Source organism: Erithacus rubecula (genome assembly GCF_903797595.1).
Source record: "Erithacus rubecula genome assembly, chromosome: 5".
NCBI lineage: Eukaryota > Metazoa > Chordata > Aves > Passeriformes > Muscicapidae > Erithacus > Erithacus rubecula.
The window spans coordinates 21,736,112-21,756,543 of NC_136687.1; the positions used below are offsets into that span (position 1 = coordinate 21,736,112).

At 44.1% G+C, this 20,432-nt stretch overlaps 1 protein-coding gene across 1 annotated transcript; it reads left to right on the forward strand.

Moving 5' to 3' along the window:
• Window positions 1-14,220: 14,220 nt before the first annotated feature.
• Window positions 14,221-19,085, forward strand: UCHL1 (ubiquitin C-terminal hydrolase L1). Its single transcript, XM_079306414.1, has 9 exons — window positions 14,221-14,369; window positions 14,473-14,484; window positions 14,948-15,076; window positions 15,917-16,067; window positions 17,317-17,402; window positions 17,478-17,525; window positions 17,900-17,969; window positions 18,295-18,353; window positions 18,659-19,085. Exons 1-9 carry the CDS (start codon window positions 14,337-14,339, stop codon window positions 18,743-18,745), a joined length of 675 nt encoding a protein of 224 aa, XP_079162540.1. The 5' UTR covers window positions 14,221-14,336; the 3' UTR covers window positions 18,746-19,085.
• The last annotated feature ends 1,347 nt before the right edge of the window (window positions 19,086-20,432 follow it).

Sequence of the window (20,432 nt, forward strand, 5' to 3'; positions counted from 1 at the left end):
GCCCAGAGCCGCGGCCCGCCGGTGCCGCCGGGCGAGGCGGGCGGGGCGAGGGCCGATAGCCGCGGCGAGCGCCAGCCCCGCTCCAGCCCCGCTCCCGCCTCCCGGCTGTGCCCACGGGGACTTCAGGTCAACAGAGCAGATGTACCTCTGCGAAGGAGTAGAGGTTGTGTGTGGAGGCGGGTCTACCCCCAGAATTTTTTTTTTTTTTCCTTTTCCTCCTTAGGGAAAAAGAAGGGTCTGGTTCGTGCTTGGCAAATATAGTAATACCCATATCAAGGTGAGGCGGTGGTGATACCTCTCCTAAAATGCCACCTGCTGTATCCCAGTGTTCCTCTGGCAATAGTGAGAGGCAGACAGGTAGCCAAGTAGGCTGGGAAGCCCTAGAAGAAGATTTCATCATTCTCTACAATTACCTGAACGGAGGTTGTAGACAGCTCGGGGTAAATAGCAATAGCTCCCAGGTAAATAGCAATGGGACAAAAAGAAACAGCCTCAGGTTGCATCATGGGAGGTTTACGCTGGATATTAAGGAAGATTTCTTCACTGAACAGGTTGTTAAACATTGGAACAGGCTGCCCAGGGGGATGGTAGAATCACCATCTCTAAAGGTACTTAAAAGGATGAGTAGATGTATTACTTGGGGATGTGGTTTAGAGGTGGACTTGGCATTGCTGGGTCGATGATTGGACTTCATGATCTCAGGTATTTTTCCAACCCTAACAACTGTAGGATTCTATGATTCTAAGAATGGTTGTGTTTCACCCAGGATATGGGCACCAAGTAGCAACATGGCAATGGGCTGAGCACTCACATGGCTGATGAACATTAGCAAACCTCTCTGCTAGTGGATTAATGGAGTGTGCTTGGCATCACATAGTGCTCCAGGCAGCTGTGCTCTCACAGGGGTCTCAAAACTCAGGTAAACAATGTAAATGCAAAGGAACAAGGTGTTCTCATGTGCAGAAAACAGAAAAGTAAAGGACCAGGCCTGGCAACTTCACTGCTCTAACCTGTGTGCACTACTACAGGGTTACAGTTCAGATTAAATCCCTTGGCACATCTTGAGATGGATGAGCAGAGAATCACAGCAGCGTCCCGGACAGTTAGAAATGAGGCTTAATAGAACACACCCATAGGAAGGTATTTCTGTTCAATGCCTCCCAAAAATGTGGAATATTGTCTGTTCTGTCAAACTAGGCTTTTGAGATTGCAGGGAAAGAAATGGGTCATTGCTAAAGCAAAAAAATCAACATAGGATGGTAGTTCAGTGGAAAGCATGTAACAGACCTTTTGCTTCTACACCTAAGAATTTTAGGAGGTCCCTGGAACAGCAGATTCCAAACAATCAGCAGTAAATCAGCAGTAAAACAGTAAGACAGTAAGATGTATAAGGAGGTCAAAGGAGTCTATAATGAAATTGGCATCTCATATATTTTCTTGCATGTTCTTGTAAATGTAAACATGTTTAGTAGTCCTATTGAGGTGCCCAAGTCTACTTTAAAATTTATCACACCTTTTATAACAGCAAATCTATTTATCTGCAAGAGGTGATTTTTCCTATGCATTCCATAGCCTTCTTCTGTACTTTGTTCCCTGCCTTTACAATTATGTTTCTGGTAATAACAGAACACTCATGAACTGAGAACAATTTAAAGGATCATTAAAATTAATAGTAATATTATGTCTTTAATTAGAAAGGTTTATTATTTTAGAAGATCATATTGACATCCACCAGCCTAAAGAACAGAAAAAAAATTGTAATTATAAGTACTACACTGATGAACAAGAAGAAAGAACAGTTAGACAAAGACATACAACAATTAGGGAAAGTAATTCAGAGCAAAGCACCTAGAAATTATACTTTAATATTGAATAACTAACTCTTAAATTGTATTGTTCTTTCTTGTAGTGGTACCCACTTTTTCCATTTGTCTTACAGTGGGGTGTGATTTAATCTCCTAACACTTTTATAAGCTAAAGCTCACATTTTAATTGATACTTTTAGATTCAAGACAATTATAATGGCCCCCAAAAGCCCCCAAATAGTTTTGATTATCTGTTATAATTATCATGTTTTGTTGATCAGTTTCAGAGGGACCAATGACCTCCTGAGACATTCAAAGGTGATTCATCAAATTCCAGCATCTGCAAATCAGCTTACTTCCCTCTTAACAAAGCACATCATCCAGCAGGAGGGAAAGCTTTTATGCTTTGAGAGCATACTGGAGAAGAACTCTCCCTGGAATATACACTATATCTACTGAAGAGATGCAAGACAATTAGCAGGTTACCAAGATTATTAGTGAATAGCCTATTAATAAATTTCCCTGACAGAAATGCCCAGGCAAGGTACTCAGAAATTCATGTTCCTTTAATAAAAATATGCATAATAACACTGCATTGTGGTTTTCACAATGTGGTTAGAGCTATGATTAATATTTAGTTACACAGTCTATATAATGCACTTTGGATTGCAGTGTAGTAAACAGTGCCATAAAAATGAATTGTTGGGGAAACAGAATAAGGAATTTCATATACATCCTAAATGGACAGCTGCCCAATACACTCCCTTCTTGGAAACATTTCTGTGTGGATGCAGTGCCTGCCTAGGCTTAGCAAGTCTCACCAAAAATTTCATAGAATCATCGAATATCATTGTTTGAAAGGGACCCACAAGGATAATCAAAGTCCAACTCTTGGGCACTTATTCCTTTACTTAAGACACAAACATCTTGTGGAGTAGTGTTTATAAACAACAGGTGGGAAAAGAAAGAGAGTCCTTTCTGTATTATCAATTCATACCAAAAGAATTTAATTATCATCTTGCTGTTCCTGTATATGAACTATTGACTGCATCTTTATTTTTGTCAAAATCTCTCCAACTTTGCAACAAGAACAACAGTCCATAGGAATCCTGCTTTCTTCTATGTAGTAGCTTTTTTACTTATGGATTAGTCCGTGTAGAGGGATAGTTACCGTACACAATGATGCCACCTCTCTTACTGCAGAGGACAGCAGGAAAGTGGTGACTATGAAATAAGCAAGGCTACCATCTAGTGGTGCCACTGCACTTCCATAGCACAGAGAAACCTGCACCATCTTTGGCTGGATATATTGATCCTAAACACAGCAACCTAAGAAATAAATTTCAGGTATAGCAGAATGGTTGGAAAACCAACATTTTCACGCAGCTACGTTAAGTCTCCATTTTAAATACAAAATTAAATCATTTTCCAGAAAAAGCAAAAACCACCACACACCATGCACCTGCAGCTGGGAGATTTAAGAATTAGACTTGCAGCGTGTAATTTTTTTAGTAAAGGCTTGAACATGCTTGGAGGGTTCATTTCCCCAGACACATTGCTTCTCAAGACCCATGCAAAAGCCTGTATCACTCCCATTATTTTGAATTCCCGTCTCCTTAGTGCTCCCTGGGCTAGCATGTAGTGAAAGGTTAGTTCTGCCATGAACAAACTGCCCTGTGCTATTTATAGAGAAGCAAAGGCCACAAGACATCAGTCTCAGATAAGATTATTCCAGTAGTTAAACCAGGAACTAAATCAAGAGCTCCTGCTATATCATGGAACTGTATTAGCTATCTCAGGCACATTGCCACTACCTTAATGAAAGCTGTATAGGAACAAGTGCAAGTGGAGCAATTTGTAGACCAGCAGTTCTCTGATATCTTGGCATGCCAAGCAAGGTAGAATGATAATTTTGGAGTTTCTCTCTAGCTCTTCAGGAATGCAAAGCCTTGAATCCAGGAATGGTTGCAAAGTAACTATAAATGATCTCTTAGACATCTGCCTAGATGTAATTCTCTGATCTCTCCTTTCTCTGCCTGTTACACAGTGATATGTTGAAATTTCCTGCAGAGAGGGTGAAAGAAAGGTGGCCTGGCCTGACTGGCCTCCAGGGATATAAACTCCTTGGTTATCTGGTGAATTTACCCAGCCCACCCACTCATCCAAACAGGGGCAGCTCCTTTTTTTTATTGTTACAGGCAGGTTCTGAGCGGTGCAAACAGGGTGACTGTGTTTGCTCACAAATAATCCCCATATTTGAAACAGGAGAAGATACCAACTGACCACTGCAGGTGAACAGTCCATTTGGGACTTCCTTCTAGCTGGAAGGGCCAGATGGGAGAAAGCTGCTGTTTTTAACAAAAAAGTTGCTATTAATGCAGAGTTTCTAAATGCTACAGTAGCTGCTTAGGCACTGCTAGAAGCCAGGAGCTGCTTTCAGAGCTGACTTTTCTGCAAACGCCGCTTACTCTTTTATGTGACCCTGGTGGACAAAAATACTCAAAAGCTGCCACAGAGCAAGGCCTGTAATTATAGGTAGACAAATAAAGAGAATAGCTTACACTTTCAAAGCTGACATCTAGCTAGACTTTTTTGCCTTTGCTGCTTAAAATGGGAACTATAGCCCTGATGGGCGCTGAAACATATGATCACCAATATTTTCCTGCAGTTGAGAAATAGGAACACAACAGAGATTTTGCAATCTAAGTTGCATTTGAGACTATAAATATTTTGTTGTTCAAACAGCACAAAATAAAGCACAGCTTGGAAGTTTTAGGAAAACACCTCTCCATTGTCAGCAGCTGCTGTGCTTCAGGCCTGCTGCTCTGGCATCTTGGAGCTTTCTCTGGAAGAACCTTGTGCAGGTTCTGCCCAACAGGCAGCCAAGGATGATGTACCAGTAGAGCTCCCATGTTTCAGGCCAGAATGGCTTACCCACTTGTGTTATATATGGGGCTTTGAGAAACCTGCCTGGTATAGCTGAACGTGTTGTTGCCTATGGCAGAGGGTTTGAGATTTTTGAGCAGTCTTGGGAATCTGGAGAGGTCACAGTTGACTGGAAGCTGGCAAATGTTGTTCCAATTTTCAAGAAGGGCAAGAAGGATACACTAGGAACTACAAACCTGTCATTCTTACTTCAGTGCCTGGTAAAATTGTGGAGAAAATTATCTGGAAGTTATTACAAACCATGTGAAGGACATCAAAATCATTGGTCACAGCTAGCATGGCTTCATGAGGGGACAGTCCTGTTTCACTAACTTAATCTGATTTCATGACAAGTTAACTCACCTAAGTAATCAAGAGAAGCCAGTTGATATAATCTCTTTGGATTTCAGTAAAGCTTTCCACATTGTCCCTCAAGTATCCTTCTGAACAAAATGTTCAGCACACAGCTGGATAAACACATCATGGGATGGGTGAGCAACTGGCTCACAAGTCAGGCTCAAAAAGTGAATGGGGTGACATCAGACTGGAAACCTGTCACTAGTGGGACTCCACAGGGCTCTAATTTAGAGCCAGTACTCTTCAACTTCCTTATAATTGACTTTACTGAAAGTAAAGTAAGTTTACCAACAGTACAAAATTGTGGGGAGCTGTTGACTCCCTGGAAGATAGAGCAGCCCTGCAGAGAGATTTTGACAAATTAGAGGACTGGACAATCACCAATGGCATGAAGTTTAACAAGGAGAAGAGAAATGATGAATTCTGCACCTGGGTTACACATGCAAACTGGGGAACAAGATGCTGGTAAATAGCACCATGGAAAGAGACCTCTGTATCCTGGTCAACAGAAAGTTGAACATGAGCCATCAGTGCCCTGGCAGCCAGGAGGGTCAACCCTGTCCTGGGGGACATCAGGCACAGCATGGCCAGCAAGGCAAGGTTCCACCCTGCTCTGCAGTGGTGCAGCCTCACCTTAAATATTGTGTGCAGTTTTGGTCATCACAACAAGAAGGATGTAAAGCTATTAGAGAGTGTCCAAAGGAGGGCTATGAAAATTGGTGCAGCATCTTGAGGGGGAGCTGTACAAAAGCACCTCAAGGCATTTGGTGTGCTCAGCCTGGAACAAGAGGAGACTGAGGGAAGACCTCATTGCAGCTACAACTTCCTCATGAGGGGAAGAGGAGGGGCAGACACTGTTCTCTTCTCTATGGTGACCAGTGACAGAACTTGAGGAAACAGCATGAAGCTGTGTCAGGGGAGGTTTAAGCTGGATATTAGAAAAAGGTTCTTCACCCAGAGGGTGGTTGGGTACTGGAACAGGCTCCCCGGAGAAGTGGTCACAGCCCCAAACCTGACAGACTTCAAGAAACATTTAGAAAATGTTCACAGACAAATGGTGTGATTGTTGGGATTGTCCTGTGTAGGGCCAGGAGCTGGACTTTGATGATCCTTGTGGGTTTTTTCTTCCAACTCAGGATATTCTATGATTCTATCATCCTTACTAGATGATCTTTAAGGTCTCTTCCAATCCAAACCATTCTAGAATTCTTTGATTCTATGTTATGCATACATACACACTCACATCCACTAATGCACATTAAGAGGTACAGAAAGCTAAGATAAAGTGGAAACGCTAGGTTTGCTAACAGCAGAAGGCCAGTGCTTTGTCTCTGAAACAAGAGAGACAAAAGTCCAGTGCCTAATGTCCTAAATGCAACTAGAAAAGCCCAGGCTGCAAATGCACTCAATGGGAATTCTGCCCTATGTGTATAAACATACACAGGAAAGGGCAGCACGTTTTGCATTTATATTTGCAACTGTAGAATGTGATAGAGTCCCATTGTTTTTCTGATCCATAGTGTAGTTTCCCTCACAATCTAAATATTTTTCTCCACTGAGACAGGGATTTGTTTCAGCGTGTATATTCATAAGCTACACTCCTCCACTGAAACAGTATGGCTCAAGGTCCAAATGATGGTGTTCTTCATACCAACATGTGCTTTGGGCAAACAATTCAAAACAGCACTTGTTAAACTGAGAGAAGTTTCTCTATCAGTGATAAACACTGTCTAAATACTTCTCTAAAGGTGGATGTTTGGAAATACTTTTCTCCTTGTGTAGTGTGAAAAAATTCCTGAAGCAGAGAGGGAGAAGATCCTCCCTTTCTCCACACAGCTGGTGCTCTGAAATCTGGTGATCTGAAGATGCACAGGAGGCACTGTAGTGTTAGGTCCTAAGAGTGGCTGGGTCAAAGGCAGCTTGATGTTTCCCAGCTGGATTTGTTTCACTGTGTTTTAAATGTTAACTGCTTGCAGTTGAGCCCAGACTAGTAGCCCTGTTCCAGCAGGGACATCCCCAGCAGTGTCAGAGCAGCTGGGCCCCTGCGCTGCTGCATCGCCCAGCTGGGAAGAGCAGCACGTACAGGACAAGTGCTTTGCATTAGCGAGACACTGGGTGGTCACCACGTGTAAAACACTTTGTGTCAGCATTATAACTTAACCAAAAGGTTATGTCCTGCCAGATGTACTTCTGGAAAGTGGCTATTAATATAAGGTTGTCTCTCATTCTTACACATTTTGAAATCAAAGCCTTGACTTGTAAGTACAAGTGAATAACTACTGTCATTTGTCATTAACACAAGAATTGGTACAGCAAAGACTTTGGAGATCATGTTGCCTAAAAAACACATCTGCTAGCATGACTAAGGGATGCATTTAATGCTTCTGTATGCTGTTACAGGGTGGAGGAGCAAGAGCAGCTTGGATCTAGGCCTGTGAGGCTTTCTATATAATATGGTCACAGTGAGAAAGAGTCAAAGCTGTGCTGCCCTGAGTCACTTCTGAGTCACTACCCTGCCAGGCCTGTACACCAAGTGTATGTAGAGGCTAGGAACTCTAAGGTATGCCTTAAGAGTGATTAAGAAGAGGTAGTTTGACACTGTCTCAGATGCAGAAAATGTCTTTCGCATGCAACCCACTTCAGGACAGGACTAGCTAGGCAGGCTCAGGGCAGACTCAAGGCAATCCAGGGATCCCAAGCTCTTGGCTTCACTCACTGGACTGGCAGCAGCTCTGTGCCAACATCACTCCCCAAGTGAAGTAGGTCCAACAGAATAACCATGCTTGAACATCTCATAGACTTTCTGCAGCTAAAGCTTTAGATCCGAGCACTTCTCTAATTAAAAACAAAATCCCCACACTTCTCAAGAATGTTCACGTGTTGATTAGGAAGCAAATCCTTTGGCACAAGTTAGTGGAAATATTGTGCTACATCTGTCCTTGTTGATGTGTGGGAGCTCAGGGTAGCTTGTACTACCTGGGGTGTTTTTGTTATGCAAGTGAAGATTTTAGAGACCATGCTAAGCTGAGCATAACTTATTTCAGAATTTCTGTAAGTGGGGATGAACATATACATGAAAATCAGGTGGAGACAGTTGACTAGAAGACTACTCATAAGTTACAGGAAGAATAAAGGACCATGTCAGTTACGTGAGAAAAGCAACAATCTTTCAGGATTCTGTGACTAAATTAGCAGAAAGAAAAAAAAAAAAAAAAAAAAAAAAAAAAGGCTTTGTTGTTCACTGATTTCAAGTGTTAACTAATTTAAATTTGCATACAAAGGACAAGATGAAGGAATGCCTTTTACATCACTTTCAATCTGTTTTTAATTCTCCCCAAGAGAAGACAACTGATATTCAGGACGTAGTATAAGATGGTTTGTTGTGCTGACCTGGAGTAGTTACAAGATTTCACAGTAAACACCCTGCACATGAGAGTCCTTGTCTATCAGTGCCTCTGTTGTCATGCAAGCTGGACAAGCCCCTTTTTCTTTTTTCTTCAACAGATGCAAATTCCCTCACTATTCTCTTCTGGTACAGCCTTCTTCACCCAACTTCTCCCATCCTATACTTCTCCCTTCTTCATCCAACAACAGGCTGTCCAATTTCTTCATTTTGTCTTCACATTTCCCCCAGAAACACCAAAGCTACACTAGCATGTAAAGAGAGCACAGTTAACAATAGACTTGATCCAGAGCTTAGATCCTCAGCAGCTCCTTAAGGTCTATATTCTGCCCTTTCCCTGTAAAGGTTTAATTCTAGAAGTTGGAGACTGCTGATACAAAGAGGTATTTGTGAGGTAGCTTGTGCCTTTCCCTCAGCACCCCATAAGCCTGAGGAAGTAAAAGTACTGCTGAGTCAATGTCTTGATATCCTTTCAACTGACTGACAACATTTTTCATTTCTCCTCGTTTTCTGCTACTCTCCTCCAGCTTAAAGGTGGCTACTGCTCCAGAGCTGATTTGAAGCAGCATTTTATTTTGTATCAGAATAAACTCATCCTGTCTAAGGTAAGCTCTTCCAGCAGTCCCAGAGCTCAGGGAGAGATTAATGCTTTTTGGGTGCTATTCTATGGCTGTCGAGCATGCAGAAACAAATCTAAGGATAGGCTTTGCTAAGTTGTTACTGAAGAAACTGAAAACTGCAGGGGAGCAGCAGACTGGGGTTACCCCAGATGGCCTGGCACAACACAGTGCTGGGAAAGAGACACAGTGTTTGTACTAGAGAATCTATTACAAGAATTAAGTACTGCTATTTACATCTCCCACAACCAATAGTTTAAAATCACATGGCTCATCATTTTTAATTTTGTGCCTGTTAATCTGAGGAAAGCATTCTTTGGATGAAAATGTAAGTAGGTATGCAAGTCCTAATCACAGATCATCCAAGTATTACATGAGAATTAGAATTCATTATTATCAGCTATTACATGTATTATGCTAAATCATTGCACAGAATGAGGTCCTCTTGAAATGTGTATTTTATATCTCTAGACAAAAGCACTAATCCTAAGAATCTGTAAGTCAACAAAACAAAGAGAAAGGAAGCAGGGATTGTTCTCTTGTACAGGAAGAGATGGATTATTCCTGCCTATAGAAGAAAAAGAATAGATTGCTAACATCATTAAAGAAAGCATTTGAGTGAAAGGAGACAGAAGCTGGTTGCTCATGTGCCAGTATACTGGTTTTCTTATCCATTGAGACCAGCCTTGCAAGCTTTCATATCTTTCATGACCAGATAGAATATCATTTCACTGGAAACTGAGACCCTTGTCAACAATGATGTCCCTTCTACCTTTCTTTGTGAAAAGAGGAAGAAATCACTCTGTTTGCCCTACTTCTACCATGAAACAAAGCATGCTATTGCTGTGCTTCTGATAGATACCATCAGTGTTTGATGGACATGATTTTGCAGAGGAATTAAGAGAGAATCATCAGCATTCTGCCAGATCTGGAATCAAGGAAATCATGGCTGCACTCTTTAGAATTGAGACTCTCCAGGCAAGCCTTCAAAGCTACGTTTCAGCAGTTTAACACTTCCACCTACAGACTTCCAGAAGAGCTCTTGCATTCTGTAGAACACGTCCTTTACCTGCTGGTGGACTTGGCTGTAGTTCAGAGCAATTGCAGAGTCACTGCTAGCAGTCAATACACACAAAGGCAGCCCTTGGCAGAGCAGCCCCTTTCATCAGCCTGGCACTTTTATCTGCATTGCTTCTGTTACCCCTCTCCAGCTGGTCTTCATCTCAGGTCAGACACAAAGTTCACATCCTTCAGCATGTCTCCACTTCAGAAGTCCTTAATTATTCCATCTGCTAGCCAAAACATATGCTTGTGGTGGATAAGGGAATACAATAACATACATTTTCCAACCTTTACAATAAGTAAAGAAAGATTTGGGGCTTCTTTTCCCCATTCCCAACTCACCTCTGAGCTGCTTTGAATTTCTTTCATTTGCAAGTCTCCTGCTTGACTGTTGAGATGTTTTAGCCCAGAGCTCCTGGCCCATGGACCTGGAGAGCAGCAACTGACAGCCAGGTGCTGATCAGTAACTGGACTTAGACTTCCCCATGCTGGGCTGCATGACTTGCAGTCACCAAGCTCCTCACATAAGTACTAAAATTAACATGGGTGCAAATCAGAAACGATCAGATGTCTCTCTTCCTGCTCAAATCTTTCATGGACCCAGGCACTCTATAAAAGCACTCAATTGCTTGGCCTATTGATCCCTCTGATCTTCTAATTAAAGGCTGGGTCACTCTCATACAGGAATTGCTGCTGTGCTCCAGACAATTTACCAGAAGAGAAGGGGGGATGCTATAGCCTTACACAGATCCCTGACACCCACTGTCCCTGCAGTGGCCTCAGATATGTTTTATGTTTGGTACCTTGTGGCACAGTGTACAGGTTCTGGCTGGGATGAAGTTAGTTTTCTCCATAGCACCTGTCACAATACTGTGTTTTGGATCTGTGTTAGGGTTGGGATCAGGATTCAGAGCAGCATAATCTTACCATTCCAGGGACACATATGTTCCCTCCACACCTTTCCTCTGGGCCACAGCTTCAGCCCAGAGCTGCCCTTAGAGCTAGGGTTGAGACCCACAAAGTTTCCAGCTTCAGGGATGCTGTGACAGCAGGAGGCATGCCAAAGGAAGCATGGCACTGAATCATTGCTCTGTCCACATGCAAAGATGCTGCATTTGTGTGTAAACCAGTGCCTCTCAAGCACACTGCTATGGTAAATCTGCAGGATTTACCTCAGCCAGGGTTTAGTCTCAAGCAGGATTTACCCCCAAGCCAGCAGAGGTACTTACAGTAAGTCAGCACAGTTATCTCAAACACCTTCTATTCACTGTAGGGTAAATGCAAATGTGCAGTTACCAGGAGAATGGCAACATGTAGTAAATCCTGTGGCTCCAGCACATGCACAAACATGAACCTGCATCCTGCTGCCCTGGGCAGCCAGCTCTGGACAAGAATTTTTTGTTTTGAAGGTTGGGATAGGGAATTAAGGAGGTTTCCAGAAATGGGTTGGACTGCCTTAGGGCCTGGATTTTTGCAGGACAATAGGAAAATTATTTTCTAAAGAATGGTACAAAGCCTCAGCTTCCATTTCAGGAGCTCTGCATTGTCTAAGGCCAGCTTTGCCTCCTTCACTACCCTACTTGTTATAGGTGCTTCTGTTTGAGATCCTCTGAATTCAGGAACAGACCTTAATTATAGGTCTAGTTCTTATAAGTTAGTTCTAAACCTTCAGCTGGAATATGGTGAAGAGCTATATACTGACACCAAGTCCTATATCTAAGAGAAAGCAATCAGCCAAAAGACCATATATGTAACAAAGATTCCTCTGTCCACGCTTTCTAGATTAGACATCTGAGCAAAACCTTAATACTGTGAACAGTGTTTAACACCACAAGTACTATTATCACATTTGGGCAGTGCAGAAAGTTTACAGGTATGTCCAGCCATTTTTCCAGGTGAATATTTATTTTAGTGCAGAAATGGGAATGAATTGGCTTAAATATGTTAGGCACATGTATCTTCTTCTCTGAAGAAAGATGGTCCAGAGACTTCCTTCATCTTTGCAATGAGGTGGATGGAGACTGCCTATGACACAGCACTCCCTTCTTGTGTGACTTTCTGCAAAAGGCGTCTTTATGCAGTTTTAGAAGTTTGATATTGTTACACTTATTGTTTATTTAAAAACTAGTGTATTGATAGATTTGACAGATTCTTCCATAGAAACAGTTCTGTTATAACTTCCTGCACATGGCATGCAGAGCCTGAACTTACACTTGCACAACTGTTTGCAGTCTCTTTCAGCAGCCTAGACACAGGAGTCATCCCAGGGATGACTAACCTAGGGATCTAAGCACTGCCATTGCTGAGGCAGGCTGAAGTTATAACCACCATTTGCTGCTGCAAATTTTATTCAGAAATAGGTTTTTCTTGCCTTTTATAGCCTTCCCTCTTGTAGGCTGTGAGTGTTTTGCTATCCTCTCAGAGGAGCTGCATGCAGACTCTCCTACATATCTGTCAGGAGCCATTAGCATTGGACTTGTTCATTCAAGTTGCTTTGATATCCTTGCATCTTACAGTGCATTGAGAGTTCATCATAAAAGGAAACATAGTCAAAGATACCATATATAGAATTAATATTTTGGACCAATTTTAGCTTGCTTATAGGCATCAAAGACTGTTTTCAGCTACAATAAAGGGGGGAAAAATAGCAGAAAAAAATGATACTGTCATGTTCTGTGAAACTTTGCCCTATCCTCTCCAAAAATCTTTGGTTTTGAACAGTGTGTACTGCTCCTCCTTTTACTGTGATAGACTAATCACAGGATCATGGGGTACTTCAGGAAGGGTTCTCAGGATATCTCTAGACCAAACTCCTGCTCCAGGCACGATCAGCTAAAAGATGGGACAAGGCTGCTCAAGGCTTTATCCTGTATGAAACATCCCAGCTTTGGCCACAAATACAAAGCCTGCCTTGCTACCCTGATTTTCTTCCACTGTCTTGTTATAGGTAGAACTAGTGTGAGACTGCATCTTGAACCTTTTATGGCCATATTTCAAAGACTAACTCAAGGCTTTTTTCTCAAGGAGTTCATCGTAAACTGAGTAATGTTGATGAATAGATCTTAGTTCAAAAATGCATGTATGCAACACCTGATGTGAATGATTCCCCACTAAATTACAGTGCAACAGATCTAAAGTTAATTTACCAGGCAGGCACTTCGAAATTTTGCTGCGCTGGGGCCCAAATCGCTCTGAAACACAGTGAAAAACCAAAGGAAGAAAGTCATCAAAACCAAACAGACTGCAGACATTCAGCTGACTCTTTTGTTCAGTATTTGCATTGTTTGAAAGACAACTGTGAAGCATCTCGCTTATCCACAAGGCTCCCATCAGGCTGTTTACCAGTAAAATCTGAAAAGCTGTTGGGAGTCCACGTGATCTCTAGTATTTTGAGCAGGTTGGTTTTGTTTCCTTGTTCAGACATGTTCTAGTCCAAAGACATTGTGCACAGAAACTGTCAGGTCATGAATAAAAGATAAAAAGCCCGCTATTTTTTAACCAGCTTCACTGGACTGGTCCAGGGGTTGGTCCAAATGCAGAGATACAATCAGCACACGGGAGACTTTCATGTCGGATTAATCATATCGGAAATTTAAAAATAAGTGTTTCGTGATTTTGTTGAATATCAAAACCATTGTATACTTTACGCCACACACACAGAGGAGGGTCTGATGCTCAGGAGCGGTTAGGCAAACGAATGCACACACGGGCTCTGGGGATGCGCGGCGCCCAGGGCAGGGTCGATGGTGGAGGACAAACCTGTTGCCCCGGGTGATGCCAGCCGCTTGCCCACGCTGCCGGCACTTCCAGCACCTTCTCCACGGCAGCGCCAGGGAGCCGGGGTCCCCCTGGCCGCCGGCGGCACCCCGCTCCCGCGGAGGCGGCGTGAGCGGGCCCCGCAGCCCCGGCCGGGCTCCCCCGGCCCCGGCCCCACGGCCCCGGCCCCACGGCCCCGAGGCCCCGCGCCCCCCCGCGCTTCGGCCGTGCCCTGCTCCTCCCTCTCCCCCCGCGCCGCGCGGAGTGGGCCAGCCCGCCCCTATATAAGAGCCGGGTGGGCGGCTCCGCGCCTCAGCGTCGCCAGCGGCTCGGCAGCGGAACTGCCGCGGGGGACATCGTCGTGCGTGGGGCACTGCCTGTCTTCTTCCCGGCTCCCGCCGCGCTGCAGCCATGGCCTGGCAGCCGATGGAGATCAACCCCGAGGTGCGCCAGGGGCGGCGGGCACAGGGCTGGGGCTGCGGAGCGGGTGGTGGGACGCCGTCTCTCACCGGCATTCATGCTTTTCACCCCCCGCATTGTCTTCCAGATGCTGAACAAAGTGAGTTGCCGCCACCGGAGGACCGCCGCGGGCGGGAGGGCGCCGCCTCTTCCCCCTCCATCCCTGGGCATCCCTCCCTGCCGGGGAGCGCCAGCCGCGGTGGCGGTACTGCTGCGCGGGGCGCGGCCGCACCTGCGGAGCGGAGCCTCCCTCCATCCCTCGGCATCCTGTGGAGCCTCCCTCCATCCCTCGGCATCCCGCCCCGCCATGGCGCGGAGCGGAGCCTCTCTCCATCCCTCGGCGTCCCGCCCCGCCGGGGCGCGGAGCCTCCCTCCATCCCTCCGTCGGGGCGCGGCCGCACCTGCGGAGGGCGCTGAGCGGGCGCGGGCGGGCGCGGCCGGCAGGGGGCGCGGCGGGGCCGCGCGTTGTGCTGTGTCACCGGGCGCGGCGGGGCCGGCGCGGCCGCGCTCCCCGGGGACGGGCGTGTCGCGGCCGGGCCACCCGCTCTCTGTGCCCCGTGCAGGTGCTGTCCCGCCTCGGGGTGGGTCCTGGCTGGCGCTTCGTGGACGTGCTGGGCTTCGAGGATGAGGCGCTGCGCGCCGTGCCCAGCCCGGCCTGCGCGCTGCTGCTGCTGTTCCCGCTCACCGAGCAGGTGGGTTTCCCTCCCGCGCAGGGCGGCGCGGCCGCTCTCGGAGCGCGGCTGACATCCCCCCAAGCATCACATTGGCGTGCACGGGGCTTGGCACTGGCACGGTGTTCTGCTTGGTCCCAAATAGCCTCAGCTGAGCTGAGCGACCAAACAAGGGCTCTCATTCCATCCCAATGCTCCTCTGAGATTTTGCTTTGTATATCAGACTGAGGGGGGAAAAAAACCCGTGAGTGATCTTGAGTGTGAGGAATAGCAATTCCATTACCATGCTGAATCATTGGATCTGGAGAGGCCTACATTACTTTTTTAATGTATTAATATATTCCATCAACCTGATGCTGAGGAAGGGAACGAGCAGATGAAATCAAATTCAATTAACAGGTTCTTAAAAAGAAGGATTATAACCTTCCAATAGTGATAGATTTTACCGTTGTTTATACATTGTTCTGGTGGGGAGGGGCTCATGAAGGCAAATAATTCTAAAAGGCCTATTGTAAAGACATGCTGAGTAGCCTTGTTCAGTGGACTGAAGCAACTAAGAGAGGCTATAAAAGAGCCTATCCATTATATTATTTCCCACCCTAAGCTATTTCCAGTGTATGGCACAGATGGAGAAGCTAAGAACAGTACCTTTGGGTATGACTGAATCATGCAGGTAGTCCATTAAGTGTTGGCCTGAATCCATTTTAAACATATGGTGCTTTACTGGTGCCACTAAGATGACTTTGAGTAAATCTTTGTCCAGTCCTGATAATGATTCTCCTGCACAATAATGTATTTGTCCAGTGTGCAATACAAAGATAGGACTGTGGTGAAATGCCTAACACAGTTACATGTTTTCAGCATGAAAACTTCAGGAAGCAACAGACTGAGAAAATAAAGGACCAGGAGATCAGTTCCAAAGTGTATTTCCTGAAGCAGACTGTCAGTAACTCCTGTGGGACAATTGGTCTGATACATGCAGTTGCTAATAACAAAGACAAATTGAAACTTGGTGAGTATGGATGTTCTGAAGTGCTTGAATTTCCATTTTTTTTGACATGAGATTGAATGGGTATGGGCTATTGGGAGACAGGTGGGGCATTCAATCAAGCCAAGTTAAAGAATGTTGTACTGTTTCACTTGGTAAGTGGGTTTTGCAGCTCTTGGGGAGGGGCATGTGGACTGCCTGAAACACAGAAGGGAATGTGCTTCAACTTCTGTCTGCTAGCTGCAGAGGTATTGTCCTAGCAAACAGGGCCAGAGGAAAAGGGCACTTAGCAGGGCTGACCAAAGTCTGTCTATAATTAGGATGTACTGTATTCAGAAGTAGTTATTGACATTAAGCTTACTGTCAATAGATGAGATGGAGTTCTTCATGCTACTTATTTCTAATGTAAATTGATATGTTCAGAGTAGCCTGTAAATCAGTGTAAAACATGTTTTCTTTTTGCTGGAGAAGTTGTGTAGATAAGGGTTTGTAATGAAATTTTTCCTGCCAAGGTAATAGTTTTGATGGCTTCTTTACAACAGAAAAAGATTATTTTGTTGTTCAGAGACTAGAGCTACAAAATACAACTACCATCATTCTAAGAGAATTTGGACCCTTTCTGTGGTGTGGGATTCATTTTTTTACAGAGGAAAACATGTGGAAGTCATAGTGAGCATTTAAGCATAGTTTTGCTTTTATTCTTCTTAAAAAGGATTTTCACTGGGATAACAGACTCTTGATGAGTGAAGCAATAATGCAGCACATCTTTTATGTGCTGGACCTCAGTGCATCTTGGTACTGCACTACTAATGTTCTGGAAAACCAAAGTAAGCTTATCATGAGCAAGTACTGCCTTCATTTGATGACAGTGAGACAATCTCATCTACCCATATTCTGTTAGTTATGTGTCCTTACAGCTGGTACCTTTCTTGAGTTCCTTCAAAATAGGACTGAACGTTTCTGCCCAATGTGCAGTGGGGAAATCAGAAAAGCTAAATCCCATTTGAGAATGGTTTTCAAAACAAGCATCCAGAGTACACTGAAGCACTCTTCTCTGAAACAACTCTGGTTGTTTATGTAGATTGTTACTAATATTTTCTGGATAAATAGCTTATTTTAAGTGGTAGTTATAGTGTGCTTATATTGGAGATAGTTACAGGCTGAATGTAATGGCTTGTAGTTAGTGGAAAAAGCATTGATTACTGTGGGCTGCATCTAAACTGTGACTGATATTTTACCTATATGGAATAAAATGTTTGATTATCTTGTGCAGAGGAAGGGTCTGCCCTGAAGAAGTTTCTTGATGAAACAGCTGATTTGTCTCCTGAAGAAAGAGCTAAGCATTTGGCAAATAATAAGGTATATGAGCTACACAAACTGCTGTCAGTTACCAGCACTTAAAGATGTAGTAACCTGTACCTGCTTTCTCTTAAGGCTATCCAAGAGGTCCACAATTCTGTTGCGCAAGAAGGACAATGTCGGGTAAGATGTGAACGTGTAAAATTCTGGGAAAAGTGTTTAATGAATGGGGTAGAGCATCACTTATTTTGTGTCTGTCAGATAGCTGTTACAGTTCACGAGGAAGGATAAATGAGTGACTCATGGCTGAATGCTTGTTCAGGATATCTTCCCCAAACATGGATTGAAAATTTGGATCCAGAGCCAGTCATAAAATACATTACATTAGGATTTCTGATGCTTGACCTTGTAGAAGTTTTGCCACAGACCTCACATGCACTGAGCTTAAATTTTCAGTCATTTGCTTTCTTGTTGAAGTTTCCTCTGTTCTGTAGTAACAAATTTGGTTTGCAGTACTATCTTCAATCTAACAAATATATCTGATGGTGTTTCCTAAGGTTGAGGACAACAGTGTGAACTTCCACTTCATCCTTTTTGTCAATGTGGATGGACACCTGTATGAATTGGGTAAGATCCTGTGAACTCTGTAGTTGGACTGGGCTTACTTCACACTGCACAGCAGTGTTGGGGGCTCAAGCAAGATACTTTGTACTAATTGAACTGTTTGCTGAGGCTCTCAGAGCCAAAACACAGTTTGTCTTCTCCTCCGAAGATTTTAACTGGGTTACACTGAATGCCTAAAGTATGCTGTCACTGGTATAGCTGAGAACAGTTTTTTCCATCTCACTCAGACTATTGACAATTTGTTCTGACTTCCCAAGTATCATCATGTGTGTGCTTGTTTGGGTCCACTATGCTCAGTTCTGCTAATTCAGAAGCATTTCTTCCACAGATGGCCGTATGCCATTTCCTGTAAACCATGGCACAAGCTCGGATGACTTGCTGTTGAAGGTAAGTCTTCCCCCTTGCTGCTTGTTTCCCTGGAAACAAGGCTTATAAAAAGCCTTGTAAAGAGGTGAGAAGTCTGCATGTGGTGTATAGTGGCTGTACCTGCTTACTGTACAAGTCTGTGCTTAAATCTGCTAAGTTTGACTGCTAAAGGTAATGTCCCTAAGAGCTAGATACCTGTATTTATTAGCTGGTGCTCTAAGATTATGTAACTTAGTTGGTGGGACTCAGAGAGGAGCTGCAAAGACTTGTTCTCTACAGGAACTGTATTTGGTTAGTCTAAGCAGCTGTATTTTTTCATCCCTAAGGATTCTGCTAAGATCTGCAGACAATTTACAGAACGTGAAAAAGGAGAAGTTCGTTTTTCTGCTGTGGCTTTCTGCAAGTCTGCTTAAGACTCTGAAGAGATGCAAGGAAAACAGTTTAATAGCACACCAGTAAATGCAGTTTAAACTCCAGTGCTTCAGTACTTGTTAAACACAGCTGTTCTGGTAACTTAAATTATTTCCACCTTTTGCTATACACAGAAGCAACATCAGCTGAGCTTATGCTAAAGGATGAGCTCAAGTTTTAATGTGAACGGTTTGGACACATCAGATATCTTTAGACTCTTTTTTCACATGTTAAGTAGAAAATGCTTAACAGGGCTTGTTTGATCTGTGTTATGTTAATTGAGTTGTTGGTTGATATTTCCTTGTCCTTAATGAGAATAAACTGTTCTGCTGGAAGACTAAATGGACTAAAGTGATGACTAATTTTCTCCAAAAGGAGTTGTGTGGCATCCTGTATAAGCCTTCCTTTTTAAAGACCCTCAAAGCTCTCATCTGAGAAAAAGTTAAGTTAATCTCAGGATAGCAGGGCAAAGGCTCTTTTTAGTGTCTTGGAGGCCTTCAAGGATGGAGAGACACTGGTCTGTGTAACACATTGCACTGCACTGCCCTTCTAGTAAGGCTTTTCCTGAAACTCATAAGCTGCAATCTGCCACCCTGAATACATTATTTTGGAGGGGTAAGGTGTGATAAACTAACATTCAAATGTTACTTTAATATGGTTTGTGTTAGTGCTGCAAGCCATAGAATACCCACTGAGGTGGTTGATGCAATGCTTCCTTATAGGAGACAGTATTAGAACAGATACTTTCCCTACCTGTAACTAAACCAAACCTGCTGGCTGAGGCAGAACACAGTCCTGGGCTAAGCTGTGTGTGCTTACTCACTTGTGATTCTGTTATGAAGACCTTTAAAGAGGCTGTACTTATCTGTCCCATCCAAAATTACCTAAACAAAAGAAACCCATGCAACATTAATTTCTGATGGCAGTATGTAATTTTGGATTCAAGGGCAAGAGTTTTAATCTGTAATACGTGCTTTCTGGCATGAACCATGACCTGTGGAAATTATTTGTATGTGAGTGGAAATTATTTGTATGTTTGCTGCTCTTGCAGCTCACTGCTGACCCTTCAGGTAGCTGTAGGCAGGGATAAAACCCTTTTAACTTGGGTCTTTATTCTAATGCAGTCCCTTTCTGTCCCTGGCAACCATTTTATTCAATGCTGGGTAACACAATCTTAGATGGTCACCGGTGCTCCAGGTACGCTGCAAGCTGTTCTTGCTTCAGGGCTTTATTGAAGGGTAATTCAGGCTTTTATTAAAGCTCTGTATGGGCTGAGGTTTTGCACTGGGCTTTGTTACTGCTCATGTAATTAGCTGAACATGGCAAAGGCTTGCAACACATTTTAATTTGAATTCAAAGGATTAACTGAACCTCAGGATACTCTGATTCTAAACATCAGTTTCTGTTAGCAGTGAGATGAAAACTCTGGCTAAGAAAAGGTCTGTTCTGTGTCGTGTCCTGTAGAGCAGCATCATCTGCAGCCTGTCAGTGGAAGGTGTGGGGTGGGGTGAGGCCTCCAGGGCCATCTGAGCTGCAGCTGCTGCTCCAGCACAGGCTCAGAGCCTGCCTGTGCCTCAGGCTGCTTGGCAGCACCCCAGCAGGAGAGGAGCTGCAGGGCAGAGCACAGCAGAGTGCAGGAACCCTGCTGCTGCAGGAGTGCAGGTGAGCTGCCTTACCTGGGACAGTGAG